The 15935-nt window shown below is 52.9% G+C and overlaps 3 protein-coding genes across 3 annotated transcripts; 1 reads left to right on the top strand and 2 right to left on the bottom strand.

Moving 5' to 3' along the window:
- Window positions 1–743: 743 nt before the first annotated feature.
- N0V96_002009 (uncharacterized protein) lies at window positions 744–1451 on the bottom strand (the record flags this gene model as incomplete). Its single annotated transcript, XM_053195083.1, has 1 exon — window positions 744–1451. The coding sequence occupies one exon, from the start codon at window positions 1449–1451 to the stop codon at window positions 744–746; it is 708 nt and encodes a 235-aa protein (XP_053047354.1).
- Window positions 1452–4929: 3478 nt separating this feature from the next.
- On the bottom strand, window positions 4930–8884 carry syj1 (Inositol-1,4,5-trisphosphate 5-phosphatase 1; the record flags this gene model as incomplete). Its single annotated transcript, XM_065756404.1, has 6 exons — window positions 4930–6172; window positions 6225–6334; window positions 6390–6499; window positions 6561–7096; window positions 7144–8364; window positions 8469–8884. The coding sequence occupies 6 exons, from the start codon at window positions 8882–8884 to the stop codon at window positions 4930–4932; spliced, it is 3636 nt and encodes a 1211-aa protein (XP_065614773.1).
- Window positions 8885–13146: 4262 nt separating this feature from the next.
- N0V96_002007 (uncharacterized protein) lies at window positions 13147–15562 on the top strand (the record flags this gene model as incomplete). Its single annotated transcript, XM_053195085.1, has 5 exons — window positions 13147–13218; window positions 13302–13517; window positions 13607–13710; window positions 14124–15329; window positions 15388–15562. The coding sequence occupies 5 exons, from the start codon at window positions 13147–13149 to the stop codon at window positions 15560–15562; spliced, it is 1773 nt and encodes a 590-aa protein (XP_053047356.1).
- Window positions 15563–15935: the final 373 nt, after the last annotated feature.

The raw sequence follows: 15935 nt of genomic DNA, 5'->3' as shown, positions 1-15935 counted from the left end.
AACTGCTGATTCCCCCCTCTGTATCCGCCTACGCTCAGAATCTCTTCTTTTGTTCTCCTCGATTCCTGCTTTTACCTCTGTGCTGGATGGTTTTACGGCTGTCTCGTGTTCTCTTTTCGGTTTTCCTCATAGTGGTTCTTCAGTTGTCGCGCGTCTTCTCACGGAGAGAAAGTCCTTTTGCCCCCCCCTCAAATGCCCCCTGTCTATTCAGTCTACAAGACCAAAAAGAAAATAACAAATGTTCATCAATAACTGTGTCTAACGCCATGCTATGATTTGATAACGAAGTCTTGGAGTCTTGGGGTGAGAGGCAATCAACGGAGGCCTGTGAGCATGTGACAGACACACCTGCAGATCCCATGGCTGGTAGCAGGACGGCTAATCATGGGCTATCCACGATATGACGAGGCTGCCAAATACCGACAAGCAGACGACCAGGTTCAACAAGGCGACTGAGAAAGCGGGCAAGTCTAGTATAGAATAATGAACAAATTGGTATTCCCTGGTAATATGTCCTGAACATGCCAGAATACAACTCTGTGTAATGTGGATGGCACATTGCAAAAAACGCCTACCGGCCCAGCCAGCCATCCCCCAGAACTCCTCCGTATTTGCAAGAAACCAAAACCAAGAAAAAAAATCTGATGTGCGCCTCATGGTGTCTGCAACACCCATGCATTTCACCCACTCGTCTTCCCCAATTCACCTGCTCTTCCCCTACTCCATTGTGTACATGTACGCTTCTAGCGGGCCGCGTTCGTCCTCGCGAGCAGCTTCTCGGCCCTCCTGAGTCTCGCTTGCTTCTCGGCGATGAGCTTCGGCACGTGGCCCCGGCCCTCCGAGTCCGCCTCGTCAACGGCGCAGTCAGCGTCTTCGGCCTCTGCTTCATCTCCTGCCGCCATCGCTGCCGCTGCTTCGGCGGCTAGTGCTGTATTCGTGGCTGTAGGCCAGCCGGCCAGAGTTGCGCGTCGGTACATCTTGGTTGCGTCCTCGGCGCCGCGGGGTGGCATCGGCCCGCTTGTCCTGCTCCCGCTGAGCTTGCGGACAAAGTTACGCATGCCACGGAAGAGTGCGTTGTTGGCCGTCTTTGCGCGGAAGATGCCCGGAGCGATGTGGTTACCGGGGAGGACCCCACCGGGTTGCGTCTGATCTAGGTAGGCGGACGAGGGCTCCAGACCCATGGCGGACGGGGCGCCGAGGCGGGAGCATGTTGGGCAGTATGTTCCTTGCCCCGGCAAGATGTCGCTACGGGGGAAAGTGAAGGCGTCGCCTGCGCCCGGAGAGGATGCAGATGAGGACGCCGAGGAAGACGCCGCGGAGAGTGAGATGTTTGTTGAGGAGGCGGAGGCCGCTGGGGAAGAGGGCGGACATGTGCATAGGGATGCTGAGGCCGCTACCTCTTCACGCCAGACTTGGATGCGCTGTTGCTTTGAGAGAGAAGGGTTGGACATTTTGGACGCTTTTTTTTTTCCTCCTTGAATGTTTGTCCGGGTCTATGATATGTTGATATTTGCTCAAGTTGAAGAGTGTGCTTCGATTTATGAGTATGCAGCGGGTGTTGATGACCGTTTCCTCCTATGAAGTATTGTGTAACCAAGCATTCATCCAGTGGCCGTTCGCGGTTTGTTCGTCGTAACGGGGTTCGAGGGTTTCGGTTGCTAATCTTGGAATGAGGATGATGCTCCAAGCCAAGACCGAAAGCAGAAGTATGTCGTTGGGGGAGAGTCTTCGAGAAGGTCTGCGCTCTACGTGACAGAAGCCCAAAACATACAGACGAGAGAGTAAATTAGGTGTTGGACGTTGAGAACAGGTATTGACAACGTCCGTCCGTTTTGATGATATCGTCCAGAGGTAAAACAGACAGGAAAAAGTGTAAGATGGGAGGAGAAAGGAGGAGGTAAACGGAAAAGGAGGATATTAGAGTGAAAAAGTCGGTGGCCGTCTAATATTGCGTAGGTAACACGAGACCTGTTCGGGTGTTATGCAAGGCTGTCTCTGCTCGGTAGATGGCCTCTAACGTCCCGTTCATGTGGTCTTCCGTCGTACGTGTAAGGAACACTCCAAGTGTGATTAAGTCGGCGCCAACCCCGGATTCGAAGATAAGATGGGCGGTGTATGCGTGTGTGCATGTGCGTGTGTGCGGGCGTTGGTGTCTGTTTTGTGAGGCAAGTAGGTGTGGCCGGTGACCAGATGACTTGAATCAGGTCGGGAATTGTCGAGATAGGTACGAAGATGGTAGGTAGAGATGTTGAGGGGAACTCGAGTATTTTCCTCTCTCACTTCTCTGACTTGTTCAGTACAGCGGCAAACGAGTGCAAGAGTGCAAGACGAAGGATGGACGAGTCAAGCCTCTTCTTGTCATCCGGTCTTCTCTTTTGGGCGGTACGCAGGTCTTAGTGGGAGAGTGAACGCCTCCGGGCGTATGAAACAAAAACAAAAGAGTATTTAAATTGAAAGGTGGTAGGTTGAGCGGAGGTTCATGTCAGGTTAGGGATGAGAATAAGAAATGAAATCCCAGCAGCAGCGGCGGCGATGGAAGCACGTTCGGAAGAAGAAAAGACATCAACTGGAACAGCTAGGAGTTGTGGTCGGCGGCGGTGGGCTTGTGATTACGTTTAGGTAAGGGTGTTTTGGTAATAGAGCCAAGTTGGTATCAAGCTGAGGAGCGTAGGTTTGCGTGATGGGAGAGCTCGGAAAGCAGGATCCGTGTGGTCGAGGCCATGCGTCTTAGTAGGGGATGTACTCTGCTGCAAAGCGTCTTATGAAAAGGAAACAAAACAAACCACCCCTTGAAGAGGAGCTGCGGCAGCCAGCAACTAGGAGACGAACGACAAACGGGTAGGCGATGAAGCGGGTGGGGTTCGTTCGTTCGAGGTCGTTCGTCGCGACAAGCGTCCGTCCGTTCGTTTGGCGTTCGGCCCTTACAAACTAAGAAAGGTCTGGTGGAAGAAGAGAGAGGGGCAGGCAAGGTAAGTTCCGGCAGGTGACTTTGGTATTCGAAGCACATACGGACAGGCGAAGCGGCAGCAGCCCAGCAGGTAGGGGTAAGGTAGCACCGATACAGGCTGCAGGACAGTTGAGAAAAGCTTGGATGTGTGTCTGGGAAGAAGGGGTGTGCAGACTGCAACGTGCTGTGCCAATGGATGGGAGGATGGGGGTGGGAAGCGACTTTAGGTTGTGAAGAAAGAAAGGAAGAAAGAAACGAACGAACGAACGAACGAAGAGAAAAGAGGGTTAGGAAGATGGGACGGGATGGAGACGAGCCGGAAGATGAAGCAGACCGGCTCGTACGCCCCTTAGGAAACGAAAGAGAAAAACAAGACTTGCGCGGTTAGATGTCCCCTAGTGGAACAAAAGGCAAAGGCAGTGTCGAGCGTTTCGAAGGGAACCGGTTATCTGTTGCTTTGGTGCTTCTATCAAACTAGGCATGCACGACAATGCCACCAACTGCCTCTACCTGCGTATGGAGGCAATTTGGGTGGGCTTCTCTTGGCGACGTTTGCCTGGTTCGGGCCTCGTCTGCCCCACGATCGGCAGGCCCAGTCCAGTATGACCACTGCCGGGTGCCGCACTAAGAGAGGAAGATGGTGTTGTCAGATGGTCCAGGGAAACTGGCAGTGACAGGATCGATCGTAGTCGATTCCTTGTTCTCGTTCTTGTTTTTGTGTTTATGCTTGTCAATCTCTCTCTGATCGTCCAGGTATCACGCTGTTCAAGTCTTGGAGAGAAGGGTCTTCCCGCGTAGATTATTTGAGTGAGTTACCACGTCACACCCGGAAGCGGTTCATGGCGGATAACCGAAATAACGAAGGCGGTGCGGCGCGTGCGGTGACACTTCGTCTTCGTGGTACAATACCATGGGTGATCTCTCTCTTGGTCTCTCCCTCCTTCGCCCCCCTCTTCTTTTTCCAAGTCACACAAGCCAAGGGGAAGAGGTTGAGAGAATCAGAGACAGACAGCTCGAACATCCCCCCTCGCCCTCTCCAGTCTCAGCCAGCAGCCCCCCTGTTTGCTGCTCGCTGTGGCGTTCGAGGGGCGTGACTTGGACTTGGGCTAGAGCGATGCCTTCGTGCTTAGACGGTGCCGCTGTCAGATGTCAATGAACTCCTGAAAACGCACGCACAGAAAGGCGGAGGAGGCCCTGACTTCATCCTACTGAACCTCAAGAAAGCGGTGTGGTGTCTCAGTTATTGCGGACACTGCGATCGTGAGGACTGGGTCTCTGTACGGATGTATCGTAGGTAGGCAACCCGCAGACGACTTGTAGCGGGGCGGGAAAGAGACCATGCAGCGGATGGAGTTGGGGGGGTTACAAAAATTAAGGGTATCAGCTCTCCTCTTTTCCCCCTGCCAGAGCTGAACTCCAGGGTCCATCCGACCAGATTCGGTGAGGCCGCTTTGCGATCAAGGTGGAAGCCGAAAGAAACGCCCTGGCATTTGCTTGGAATAGCGTTGTGATGTGGGTGGCTGTGGTATGGAAGCCGATTGGCGTTTGGGCGTCGTCACCCACTCCCCCCAGCTCACTCACATCGGCTGGCGATTAGATTTCCTTCCAGCCAGCCTCCAAGGCGGGACACAGGCAGTCATCTCATTCCAAAAGGTAGGTATTGTAGCTTCTCCGCTCTATGACGAACAAAGCTGAGTACACTGAGTAAAGCAGTGAAAAGCGCCAGTGGGTTCGTGGAACACGGCAATTGCATTTTCAAGCCATCTTGTACGACATATGCTTTTTGTATGCTTCACTCCGTCTAATCATCTACTACAGCGCCGTAGCAACGTGAGCCCGCCCGAGTCAGCGAAATGCTATTGCCTATAAACATCAATTATCAAAGGCAGCATCGTCGTTTTTGCTCCTAGCAATTCCCGCTAGCTTGTCCATAATCTTCTCATCAAAGACTTTTGTCATGAAAGACTTGTCAGCCGATCCCGTCATCTCTGAGAGCTGGGAACCAAAGTCTCCCAGCTTCCCATGTCGTTGGGTCCATCATCGCCCAATGCGTCTAGCAAGTCCACCGGCGCCTTCTTCTTTGCCGGGATTCTCGGTTTTGGTCGTTCCTCATCAGCCCTCATCCCCGGTAGAGCGACGGCTCCAGCCATCGGAGTGTGCCTGCCGGACTCAATAGTCATAGTCCCCGCTCGCTTGGGAGGCTTAGCTGGCGTACCTACTGGCTTACGCAGAGTGCCTTCCCTACTCGCACCAAGATTCGTGAAGCCGGTCGAGGCCCGGACCGGTAGTGGTGGTTTTTCTTCCGGCTCGTCTCTATACTGACCCATCCCATTGCTACTCAGAGATGAAGATGCTGCAGCCGGTGCTGTAACCAGGTGTGCCGGCTTCTTCGCTACGGGTGGTGCCGGTTTGGATTTGGATTGCGACGACATCTGCGAAAGCTGGGAAATGGCAGATGACGGCCGCGGAGGAGGAGGCGTCGTTGTCGTACTTCGCGATTTATTGGAGGGTATCAGTGGTGGATGCTGGATTGCGGCGCTTGCTCCCGTCTGTCTTCTAGGTGGCGGCGGCGGCGGTGGCGTTTCTCCGCGTTGAGACTTTTCATCCTTGATGCTGAGGCCGTTGAATTTACCTGGCATACCTGACGGATCAAAAGGTGGAGGCAGTTTTCTCGTTATCCGGTTCGTTGCTGACGACGAGAGATCATTGGGAGCAGAAACATGCTCGTATGGCGAAGTTGATACGCTGGAAAAAGACGACAGTCTTGACCTGGGTACGTTGACCCAGTCCGGCTCTCCAGTCGGCGTGAAAGGATTGGGCGCCCTATTAGGATTGAGTATTGCGGCGTGGCCCTCGGGAGCCGTCGGTTGCTTGATGTCAACTCTGGCCTGCTGCTTGTTCTCCAACCACCATTTCTGGCGGTCAGAGCTGGCAGGAGGCAGCCCAGGCTCGATAGCTTCATAGCCAATCAGATCCTCATCGTCGGTTTCCTCTGAGTCGAGGTTCGCCGTCGTGTCTCCCACTTCGGCCTTTCGCCGTTGGTATAGCTCTTTGCTGATTTGATCCCGGAAAGCTTCATCGACAATACTGACGTTGCACTGGAATAGAGCATACACTGGCCGATGATCCGAGAACTTGAGAGGGGCTGAGTTGTACGCTAATTGACGCAGGCTCCCACCCTTGCGCAGAATACGATCGGTCCAGGCTGGGATACGGGCCTTCTCGCTGTGAGGGGTCAGTTTTTACGTTCTCAGAAATATCGACCTTTTTCACGTACGAAGTATCATAATTGTCCGTACCAAGATCGAACTTATATGTAGGCAGGAAATTGATACGGGCCTCTGAGTAAAAGGGAAACGCAAGCCCTGCGATCATTTGCAGGTTCAACTACCAAGAAGTCAGCACGTTGATGAGAGACACCTGAATTATATTCTTTACTCACCTGATCGTTCTCGTAAAGTGTCTCCAGATCGCCCTTTTTGATGAGACTGCGGGCGTTCTCGGAACTGAGACCAATTCTGTAGTTGAAGTCTCCCAGCCAAACAACAGCATCTGCTCCAACGTCAGCTCCAAGCTCATGGGTACTCTTAGTCTTCGGGATGAGTATAGCTACCGTGATCGTCGATCCCACGGTTCCGCTGGAAGCGCAGCCCGTGGTGGATCGTTGCGTAATCTCTATTTCTCTCGTCATAATTCGAAAATCCGGCAGCCAAATGGGCCGTCACGAAGCAGATGTGGGTATTCGCATAGTCAAATCGTATGGCAACCGCTCCTTTGTTGCCGGCCATTCCCGACAGCCCCGTCTTCTTGACGCTTCCCTCAACATTCTTAATGTTGGCCAAAGCCGATGCCTTGACAAAGATGCATAATGCTGCGCCGACGAGTTGTCCACTTCGGAGCAATACGTATCTCTCTCCGTCAAGCGATTTGGCGCGTTTGTTGAGGCATCTTCTCACTGCGGCTTCCCAAAGTTGTTTTCTTGATGGGTCGCTGTTCATGATTTGTTGTGGGCTTAACTCGACAATCTCTTGGAACCCAACAGCAACAATTTCGGGCTGCACATTGCCAAGTTCTGCTGGAGACAACCATGCATCAAGATCGCTATCGACGCCTTCAGTGCGACCGTTGAGGTTGAAAGTACCGACCAACCTACGCGGGTAAGTATGAGAGACTAAGGATGCGGACAGAATTCTTACATGCTTATGTCCTGTGTGGACGAGAACTCAGCACTTCTCTTTGTCAATTCTCCAGAAACGTAGTCACTTATAGGGTCGAAAAGAAGAACGGGGAGTTGGTTGACCAGCCGCCCTAGCAGCCGGTCAATGGTCGTTTGCCTAGCCGAATCTGTGAAATTATTGTGATAGAGACGCTGGACAGATTTGCGCATGTCCGCAACAGCTCCAGCAAGGGACATTTTCCCAGAACGGGTAAAGGATGATTTGAGCGCACCGGTTCCCGCGTAGATCTTCGATAAAGCGTCTCCGTTATCTGCCCATAACGTCGAGTGTCGCATCCAGAAGTCTGAGGTGGCATACTCGCCTCGATGGCCCAGGAAAGCCTCCGTAGCCATCTGAGAGATGAGGGTCTGGATCAAATTTGTCCTATCCAGACAGTCGAGACAATTTGTTCGGAATACACCCTCTTGCTGGAGAACCACAACCATACGGCTTGAGCCTTGGCCGTCGTTGGCATCGGCGCCTAAGTCTTCGCTCTGCTCCGCCAGGTAGTAGGCGAAGCCGTCTATCGAGTTCTCAATGTATCTGCGGATCTGGCGCGCAGCCTCGTACCCTCCAGGGCCTTTCGTCTCGGCATGGAAGTCGTAGTGAGTCTCTCTCAACAGCGCATGGTCTTGCGACTCGTGCTCCCCGACCTGGCTTAATGGGCAATGTTCTACCCCAAGGTGGTACAGCTGACTGAGCTGCGCCTCGCCAGGTTTGCCTTCACTCAAAAGATTGACCACGTGAACGGCGCCGTAGGCTTGCTCAAGGTCCGCGAAGTGTTTATTGAAGGCCGGCTGGGCTCCCTCGGGGGACCTGATAACGGTGATGTTTTGCTTGCCAGGGATGAGCTCCGCGGTCTGTTCCCAAAACAGAGGAACTGAACCTCTGACTTGAGCATAGGAAAAGAGAGTCCCGCCGGGGCTCCAGTATATGGTTTCTGTCTCGACAAAGTTTGCCACATTGCCGTCGTCGTCAATACCTCTGGAGTTGAATCGAGTTCCCGCTCTGCGACAAGAGAGTCTTGATACAACAGTCAAGTACGATGGTAGTCCGGTTGATCGTGTCTTTAGAGGAGCGCTCGTCTGGGGGATGGCCATTGTCCGACAGAACCCACGGATAGCAGATGTGAGGAACCGTGATGAATCCAAAGCTTCGCGCTCCTGGGGCTGCAGTCGCGATCTGAATTGGACCAATGGGCTGATCATATACGAGTTCCACAGGAAAGAATCGTCAAAGTTGTCAATGTCAAAAGTATAAGAATTCACGGTCCTAGACGGTCAGCGACGCATTGGTGCCGGAACTGGACACGATCGTACCTATCTTGCAACCTGTTTGTGAGATCGAAGTCGGTGCTGTAGTAGAATGTACCATTTCCCAGAAGTTTCCGAAGGTCCGTACAAGGATGTTCTACCTGAAGCTCCCGCCCTCTGAGGTTCTGGCCATATACAGAGTTGGCATCCGAGACCTCGGAATCCAGAGGATCGAGAGAGACAACATCGTCCCACTCGCTTCTGTTGAGGCAGAAGAATGCAACGCTCGCAATCCGTTCCACGGTCTCCCCCGGCCTAAGGGTAGCGACTCTTGTGGCATGTGTCACAACGGAAAGGAACACGTCGCCCTCGACAGAGATCAAACCCAACGTTCCAAAGATGGGTCGTGGGGTCAGCGGTCGGTATTCGGCGAGCGTCTTTTTTGTGATCTGAGTGAACTCTACCATGCATTTCGAGGCAGCAGGGTCGCCGTTGGGTCGTGAGCGGGTGGATGCGAGGGAAGTAAGGGAGCCGTTTGCGCCGGCGTTGGAGGAGCTGTAGCGAAATATGAGAGCATGGGAGGACGAAACTATTGCGATGGAGCGATGAGGGTAGTCTCGAATGTACAGCTGGCTAGACTTTTCTGGTGCCGGCACCTGAGAAGGCCAAGTCCCAGAGCTAGAGTAATCCATGATCGTTCGGAGGTGTTGCTGACAGGTTCGGGGAAGCACAGGCGTCGCAGGGCATGCTTGGACGAGTTCGGTTGTTCATCGAAGGGCGCCGTCGTCGGCGGGCTAGTGAAGTTAAGGCCGATGACGATAACGTGTGAGAAGGAGACTATCGGTGCGGAACGTTGTCGTTTTGTTGGAGCAAAGTAGGAGCTTAGAATGGCTTGACAGCCCCCAAAGGTTTATGGCGTTTGGCAAAATGTCGCGGCTGACAGTAGCGGGATTTGGGTCGCCAACACGGAGCCCGACAATGACGTCCGTCCCGGCGGAGGTAACCAGGGGCATAGGACCGCTGTACGTTTAGCGCCTACCTTAAGCTCCGACTGGCCTGGCAAGTGGGAGGCAGCTCGCTTCCTTCCAGGTGGTTTCAGCCTCACGGACCACCTTGCCTTCCAGGTTGTCGCCACCTGGGAGGAAGCAGCCGGCTTGCGCCTGTTGCATGGCAGGGATATGGTCTGGTGTTGTCTCAAGTCTGCGAATACCTAAGGTAATTCAGCATCGATCTCAGCATACCTAAGGTAGGTACGAGTATGGAAGGAATATTAGCAACACCCTCAAGATATATCGCGATAAGTCCCTTTCCTTTTTTTTTTCCTTTTTTTTTCCTTCCTTTCCAGCTGTGCAGTAATTCGGTAGTCACCGCGTAGTAATTTTGGATACAAAGACAGTCAGGGAACGACATGTTCAGATGCAGCCCTTGGAACGGCACAAGGTTCCATTTAAAGAAAAAGCAACAAGCTAAACTGGACATGCGATGAACCCCGCCCAACCTATACAGAAGTGTTACAGTAGTCAAAACATCTTGCAATATATTTACGAATTATGCTCGGCTGTAGACAAAGTGTCACTAGCTTTGTGGCTATATAATGCAACTTTACGCTGGCAATGGCTCGACCACTACAGCGCAATTCTTAGAATCATGAGATGAGACGGGAGCTTCTATAATAAATATGGGCCCGCGCCGTGGTACGTGAGGTAAGGTCGGGAATTCGCACCTGCCTTATCAACGTACCTTACCTCAGGTATGGAAGGTACTCTGACCTCCACTATCGATTATTCTGCCTCTCAAGCGTTTATGTTATTGTTACCTGCAGCGTCTCTCCTTTCTCTCCCTCTTTCGCTACCTTAGGTACTTGATTAAATGTGACAATGGCAATGTTCACCTCATACCCCCCAGAAATCATCGCCCGGGTGATGGCCAGCTGTGAAAGCTTCAATGACGCATTCGCTCTTGCCAGCTCCTGTCAGTATACTTACGCAGTGTGGTTGGACCATGGCGCGAGCTTCATCCATAGCATTGGCACTCGAACGATCCTCGCGTACGAGTACGCTGTCGTTGCCGTAGGTATCTGCTTCCCCAAACATCGACAGGCCTCACCATCACTCACTTCAACCGCGTAGGTGCGCGCCACACATATAGTCAAAGAAGCCTTCCACGCCGGTCGGCTACCACCTGACATGACACACGATGACATCGAAGGGCTGAAGCCTTCTCACCAAAAGTGCCGTTCGTCCGAGTTGGCGGATTTACTTGCGTTCTGTCATCTGGCTGCGTGTTTGGAGTACGCGTACTTTCACATTGAGGAAGACGGGTATACATGTTTATTATGCCCCGAGATCAGAGACATCACCTGGTGTACCAAAGACGAGCCCGTATTCGATCAACGTTTTCACGATTTCCAAGAAAAGTTCCATCGAGTGCTGTACAATAGCCTTCTCGCTGGCGCTTTCTTATGGAAGTCCCATAATGAGCTATTCATCAAAGCTGTTGGAGACGGGGGCGCAGGGAAACGCTTTCTTGAGGAGCTTCGATCACTGCAAGCTCGCCAAGATTGGCAAGGTCTTTCGGACGACAGCCAGGCATATATTGCAGAATACCCGGCGTACGACGTCCACAAGATGACACCAGCCAGTCAAGAAAAGGTGTTCGGGCATCTTGCTCGTTACTTGATAGAAGACATAGCCATTGTCTCAGACTCGGCCTGTGCCACCGACGTACCATGGGAGGTGATGGCTTCCATCTATGCCCATGAGTATCATTCACCCCAGTTCTTTAACGCTGGTGGAAAGTGTCGCCATGGCTGGCTGCCGCTCAAGAACTCAACCGGTTCAGACCTGCCTCCCACGCGTAAAGTGACAGTTGTTCTGTTTGGGGAGTTTCAGCTAGAAGAGATATATATGCCTATCAGTATCGAGGACATACATCGTACGCGACTGGTAGCGACTCAATTACAGGCCTCGTCCTCAGAGAGCGCACAGGAGAGCAACCCCTTCGCTTGCCATGGCTTCGACATAGCGGCAACTTTGCGATATCGGTATCAGTCACTTGGTGGCGAGGAGGAGTTGGAGGATTGCGCTCCACACCCTCCTCTCCAGCTGTACACCTTCATGCTGGAAAAGTTCTATGGACTTGAATTCAGTCCATGCGTTTTTGACCGGACATATGGAGAAGGGTACTATATGACCTTTCTCTGGGAAACAATTTTTGGTCACGATTACCGCACCGGCTTGGACCCGACATTTTTAGATTTGCTAAATGCTTGCAGTAGGAACTGAGCACTGCTAGAAACCCTCACAGCGCTCGCGACTGGTTACGATGCTGTCTTTTCATCCCGAAATCAGCTGGAAGGTCTGCCGCCTGCTTTGAGACGTGTGCACTCAACTCATCAAGCTTGGTTTCGCAAAAAACACAACTTAGGCAGGCGGTGAGCTACGATAGGGGAACGAATGCCAGGGGGCAACCCTTTTCGTCGCTTCAGGATTGATCACGGGCAGAAACAATGTGCCTGGGTAGATACGGCACCTAGAATATGCTTGTCGGGGAAACGAGCGGAAAGGGGGAAAAGATGTAAAGATGAGACGCGCAAAGGATGCCAGCCCTGGGGTTTGGGAAATGCCTTGCGGGCGCCAGAAAGAATAATAATGTCAATGCTTTGAGGCAAAGCAGGCTTCAGATATGTAAATTGAGATCACGCTGCCACCTTGGGTGGTCAGTCATTCTCTTCCTATCATGTATTGTATGGTAATCATCACGAGCCTTATTGTGAAGAAGAGAAAAAAAGGAAAGGAAAGGTTTTTCGTGATTATCGGACGTCAAATAGGATCCACACGCGGCCGGTTGCTTACCTAAGTGAGCCCGCCGAAGATGGCCACCTGGGAAAAATCACGATTTGCGCCCTGGGGGGAAACGACCGGACGACGGATACAAAATGCTCCACACTGTTTTGCCGGCTCCGTTCAGTCGGGTGGGTTCTAGATCAGATTCTGGAAGTGCCATGCCATACACAGAGTGACAACGGCCATATAGATATAAGCAAAGCGGCAAGAAGCTGAGATGATCGGATGATGCAGCCTTCAATCGATCCACGCAAAGCATAGTACGCAGGTTGAAAATACACCATGGTACCATCCAGTGTACCTACCTATGCAGAACAGAGTACAGAACAAGGAGTGGGAGGCTTTGCTGCAAATAGAGATCGGGACGTGCCTGGCTAAACTCCTCGAGCCTGGAGAGCTGATGGGAGCGGCTCGTTGTGGACTGCCGACCGCCTGATCTCTTCAAGCTGTTGGCCGATCTGATTCGCTTCCGCGCGTCACTGATAAAGCACGGAGAGCAAGGGTTCGCCTGTCAAGGTACATTACTTCTGGGTGCAATGGCGCCAAAAAGACAAGTCCCTCCAGTCTCCAAGGCCAGGTACCCTGCCTCAGCCCCATTTCCCCCAGTTGCATGCAGAGATACCTGCCTGCCTGCGGTCAATCCGTACCTTTCATGCCCGTTCATAAAATTTCCAGCCCCCCTTCCATCCGCGACCTCGAAGCTCGACCCGGTCACCCACGATTCCAACGGCCACCAAACAGCCTCGAGACCCGCGGCGCCCTCACTCCATCATCTACAATCCCTTCCTGCTCCCTGCTGCAGCCCTCCGCAGTTCCACGCCTCGCCGACTTTTCCCTGGAAACTCAGTTATTCCGCCGTTCGTTATCCGAAATCTTCGCCCGTCATGTCTGATTATGACCACTTTGGGAGCTCCGAGGAGGAGAGCGCCGAGATCAAGAAGCTCCAGGCCGATGTGGTACGTGAACTGCGACACCAACCATGTCGCACCTGACATCAAAACCAATTGAAAAACATACTAATCTGATTCCGCGCCCACAGGAAGTCGATCCCGATAACTTCGAGACCTGGGAGAAGCTGGTTCGCGCCTGCGAGGGTCTGGAGGGCGGCCTGAACCGCAACTCCAGCCCTCAGGCCCTTGCTACTCTTCGAGATGCCTACGATCGCTTCCTCCTCAAATTCCCTCTGCTCTTTGGCTACTGGAAGAAATACGCCGACCTCGAGTTCAACATTGCTGGACCCGAGTCAGCAGAGATGGTGAGTCGTTTTCGTGTCGCATCGCGTCGCATCGCATCGCATTGCATCCCTTGGCTCCCGGCCGCGGCTGACATTGCGCTTCTTTCTAGGTCTACGAGCGAGGATGCGCCAGCATCACCAATTCTGTCGACTTGTGGACCGACTACTGCTCCTTCAAAATGGAGACCACCCACGTCCCACACCTCGTCAGAGAGTAAGTAGTTGATGGTCGGCTTTCCTTCCCCCTTAACATCACCATCACCACAGCATGCCTCACCGGCCGCTCGGCGCATCGATCGAGCCATGCATGGACTCCATCCACTTGCCTTTCAAGTATCCGTCGGTGAGAAATGCCAACAGCAGCCCCATTGTTGGGATGCCCTCTCACGCTAGTAGTTACCAGGCTCTGCTGATTTCCACTTGACGATGACTGATCCGTTCGTTGTCCGCTCCACGTCGCATTCACACCACCACCACCACCACATCGCTCTCATTGGAATGCCTTACTTTGGGCTTGGATTCGCTAGTTGATTTCACTTGATACCCCCTCCTGTATAGCACGCCTCCCATTCCCCCATTCATCCCCTGTCCCTGCGCCCTTGGCTGTGTACTGACCATGCGCTCCAGGCTCTTTGAACGCGGCGCAACCTGTGTCGGCCTTGACTTCCTCGCACACCCGTTCTGGGATAAGTACATAGAGTACGAGGAGCGACAGGAGGCCCAAGACAAAATCTTTGCCATCCTGTCTCGAGTCATCCACATTCCGATGCACCAGTATGCTCGTTACTTTGAACGATTCCGCCAGCTCTCCCACAGCCGCCCCGTCACCGAGCTGGTTCCGGCTGAGACGCTGCAGAGATTCCAGGCCGAGGTGGAAGCCGAGAGCGCCCAGTATGCCGGTGCGCAGCGAACGGAGCTCGAGGTTGAACGCGACGTCCGCACCAAGATTGACGCCATGTACTATGAGTACTTTACTCAGACGCAGTCTGAGACCAACAAGCGATGGACCTACGAATCCGAAATGAAGCGCCCTTACTTCCATGTTACGGAGCTTGAGAGCTCGCAGCTCACCAACTGGCGCAAGTACCTTGACTTTGAAGAGTCCGAGGGGAATACCACCCGCATCGTCTTTCTTTATGAGCGATGCTTGGTGACGTGCGCTTTCTACGATGAATTCTGGTTCCGCTACGCCCGCTGGATGTCCGCACAAGAGGGCAAAGAGGAAGAAGTCAGGATCATCTACCAGAGAGCCGCCACCATGTTCGTACCCATCAGCCGGCCCGGCATCAGACTGCAGTTTGCCTACTTTGAGGAAAGCTGTGGACGTATCGACATAGCTCGCGATATTCATGCATCCATCCTTATGAAGTTGCCCGACTGCATTGAGGCCATCACCTCATGGGCTCACCTCCAGCGTCGACAGAGTGGACTGGACGCCGCGGTTGAGGTTTTCAAGGCGCAGATCGATTCGCCTCAAGTGGATATCTTTACCAAGGCAGCTCTGGTCACCGAGTGGGCGTTATTCTTATGGAGGGTCAAGGGCTCAGTGGAAGAAGCACGTAACGTCTTCCTCAAGAACGTACAGTGGTACGCCGACAGCCGCGTCTTCTGGGACAAGTGGCTCGAATTCGAGCTTCAGCAGGCGACAAGCACGGAGCTGGAGGATCAGCACGGCGACCGCATCAAGCAGATCTTTGACGAACTCCGGAGCAAGAGCCGTTTGTCCGCTTCAACAAAGAAGGAGCTGTATCAGATTTACCTATCATATCTGCAGCAGCGGGGCGGTAAAGACGCGATGAAGCAGTTCCTTGCCATTGATCGGGAAATCTTTGGGTATGTGAAGCCTTCTACCATTGTTTCATTCGAGTCAGAAGCTAACGATATCTGATAGGCCAGGTTCGATCTCACTGCTGGCCAAGGACAAGGTTGGCGGAAAAGAGAACGGAGCTGCCGTGGCTGAGTTGGACGAGGTAACAAGATACCGAGCCGAAGCCAGGTATCTGAGATACTACGAGCTCCAGGGCGAGCCAGACCTCGAGGGACAGGCCACAGCGCCATTCAACTAAGCGGACGTGACACCATTTATCGTGGTGTTTGTGTTAATGCTCTAGGAGTTTCCGGTCCCTTGGGTATTTTTACTACTCGATTTTCTTGTACTATATGAGTCGATTTGACGACAGATGATGTGCGGATGGCCGGCTTCGGAGAAATTGTATTGTATCCAGTGTTATGAAGGTGGTCTACATAAAGACCGGCGACGGCCCAAACGGATAGACCATGACTGTCGGGGGAAGAGAGGGTTCGCTGAAGACGCCAACTAGGTCGATGTTGTAGCTCTTTAGCACTACGAAACGCATCATCGCAGCAGAAATAATAGCTCATCAAATGAACATTGTTAAGAAATGCAGAGCCCTTGCTTTCGTAACCGATACAAGCGCC

This window comes from Colletotrichum fioriniae (genome assembly GCF_027942845.1).
Source record: "Colletotrichum fioriniae strain IMI 355084 chromosome Unknown scaffold_2, whole genome shotgun sequence".
Taxonomy (NCBI): Eukaryota; Fungi; Ascomycota; class Sordariomycetes; order Glomerellales; family Glomerellaceae; genus Colletotrichum; species Colletotrichum fioriniae.
The sequence above is the reverse complement of the archived record's forward strand: the minus strand, read 5'-3'. Positions and strand labels throughout refer to the sequence as shown.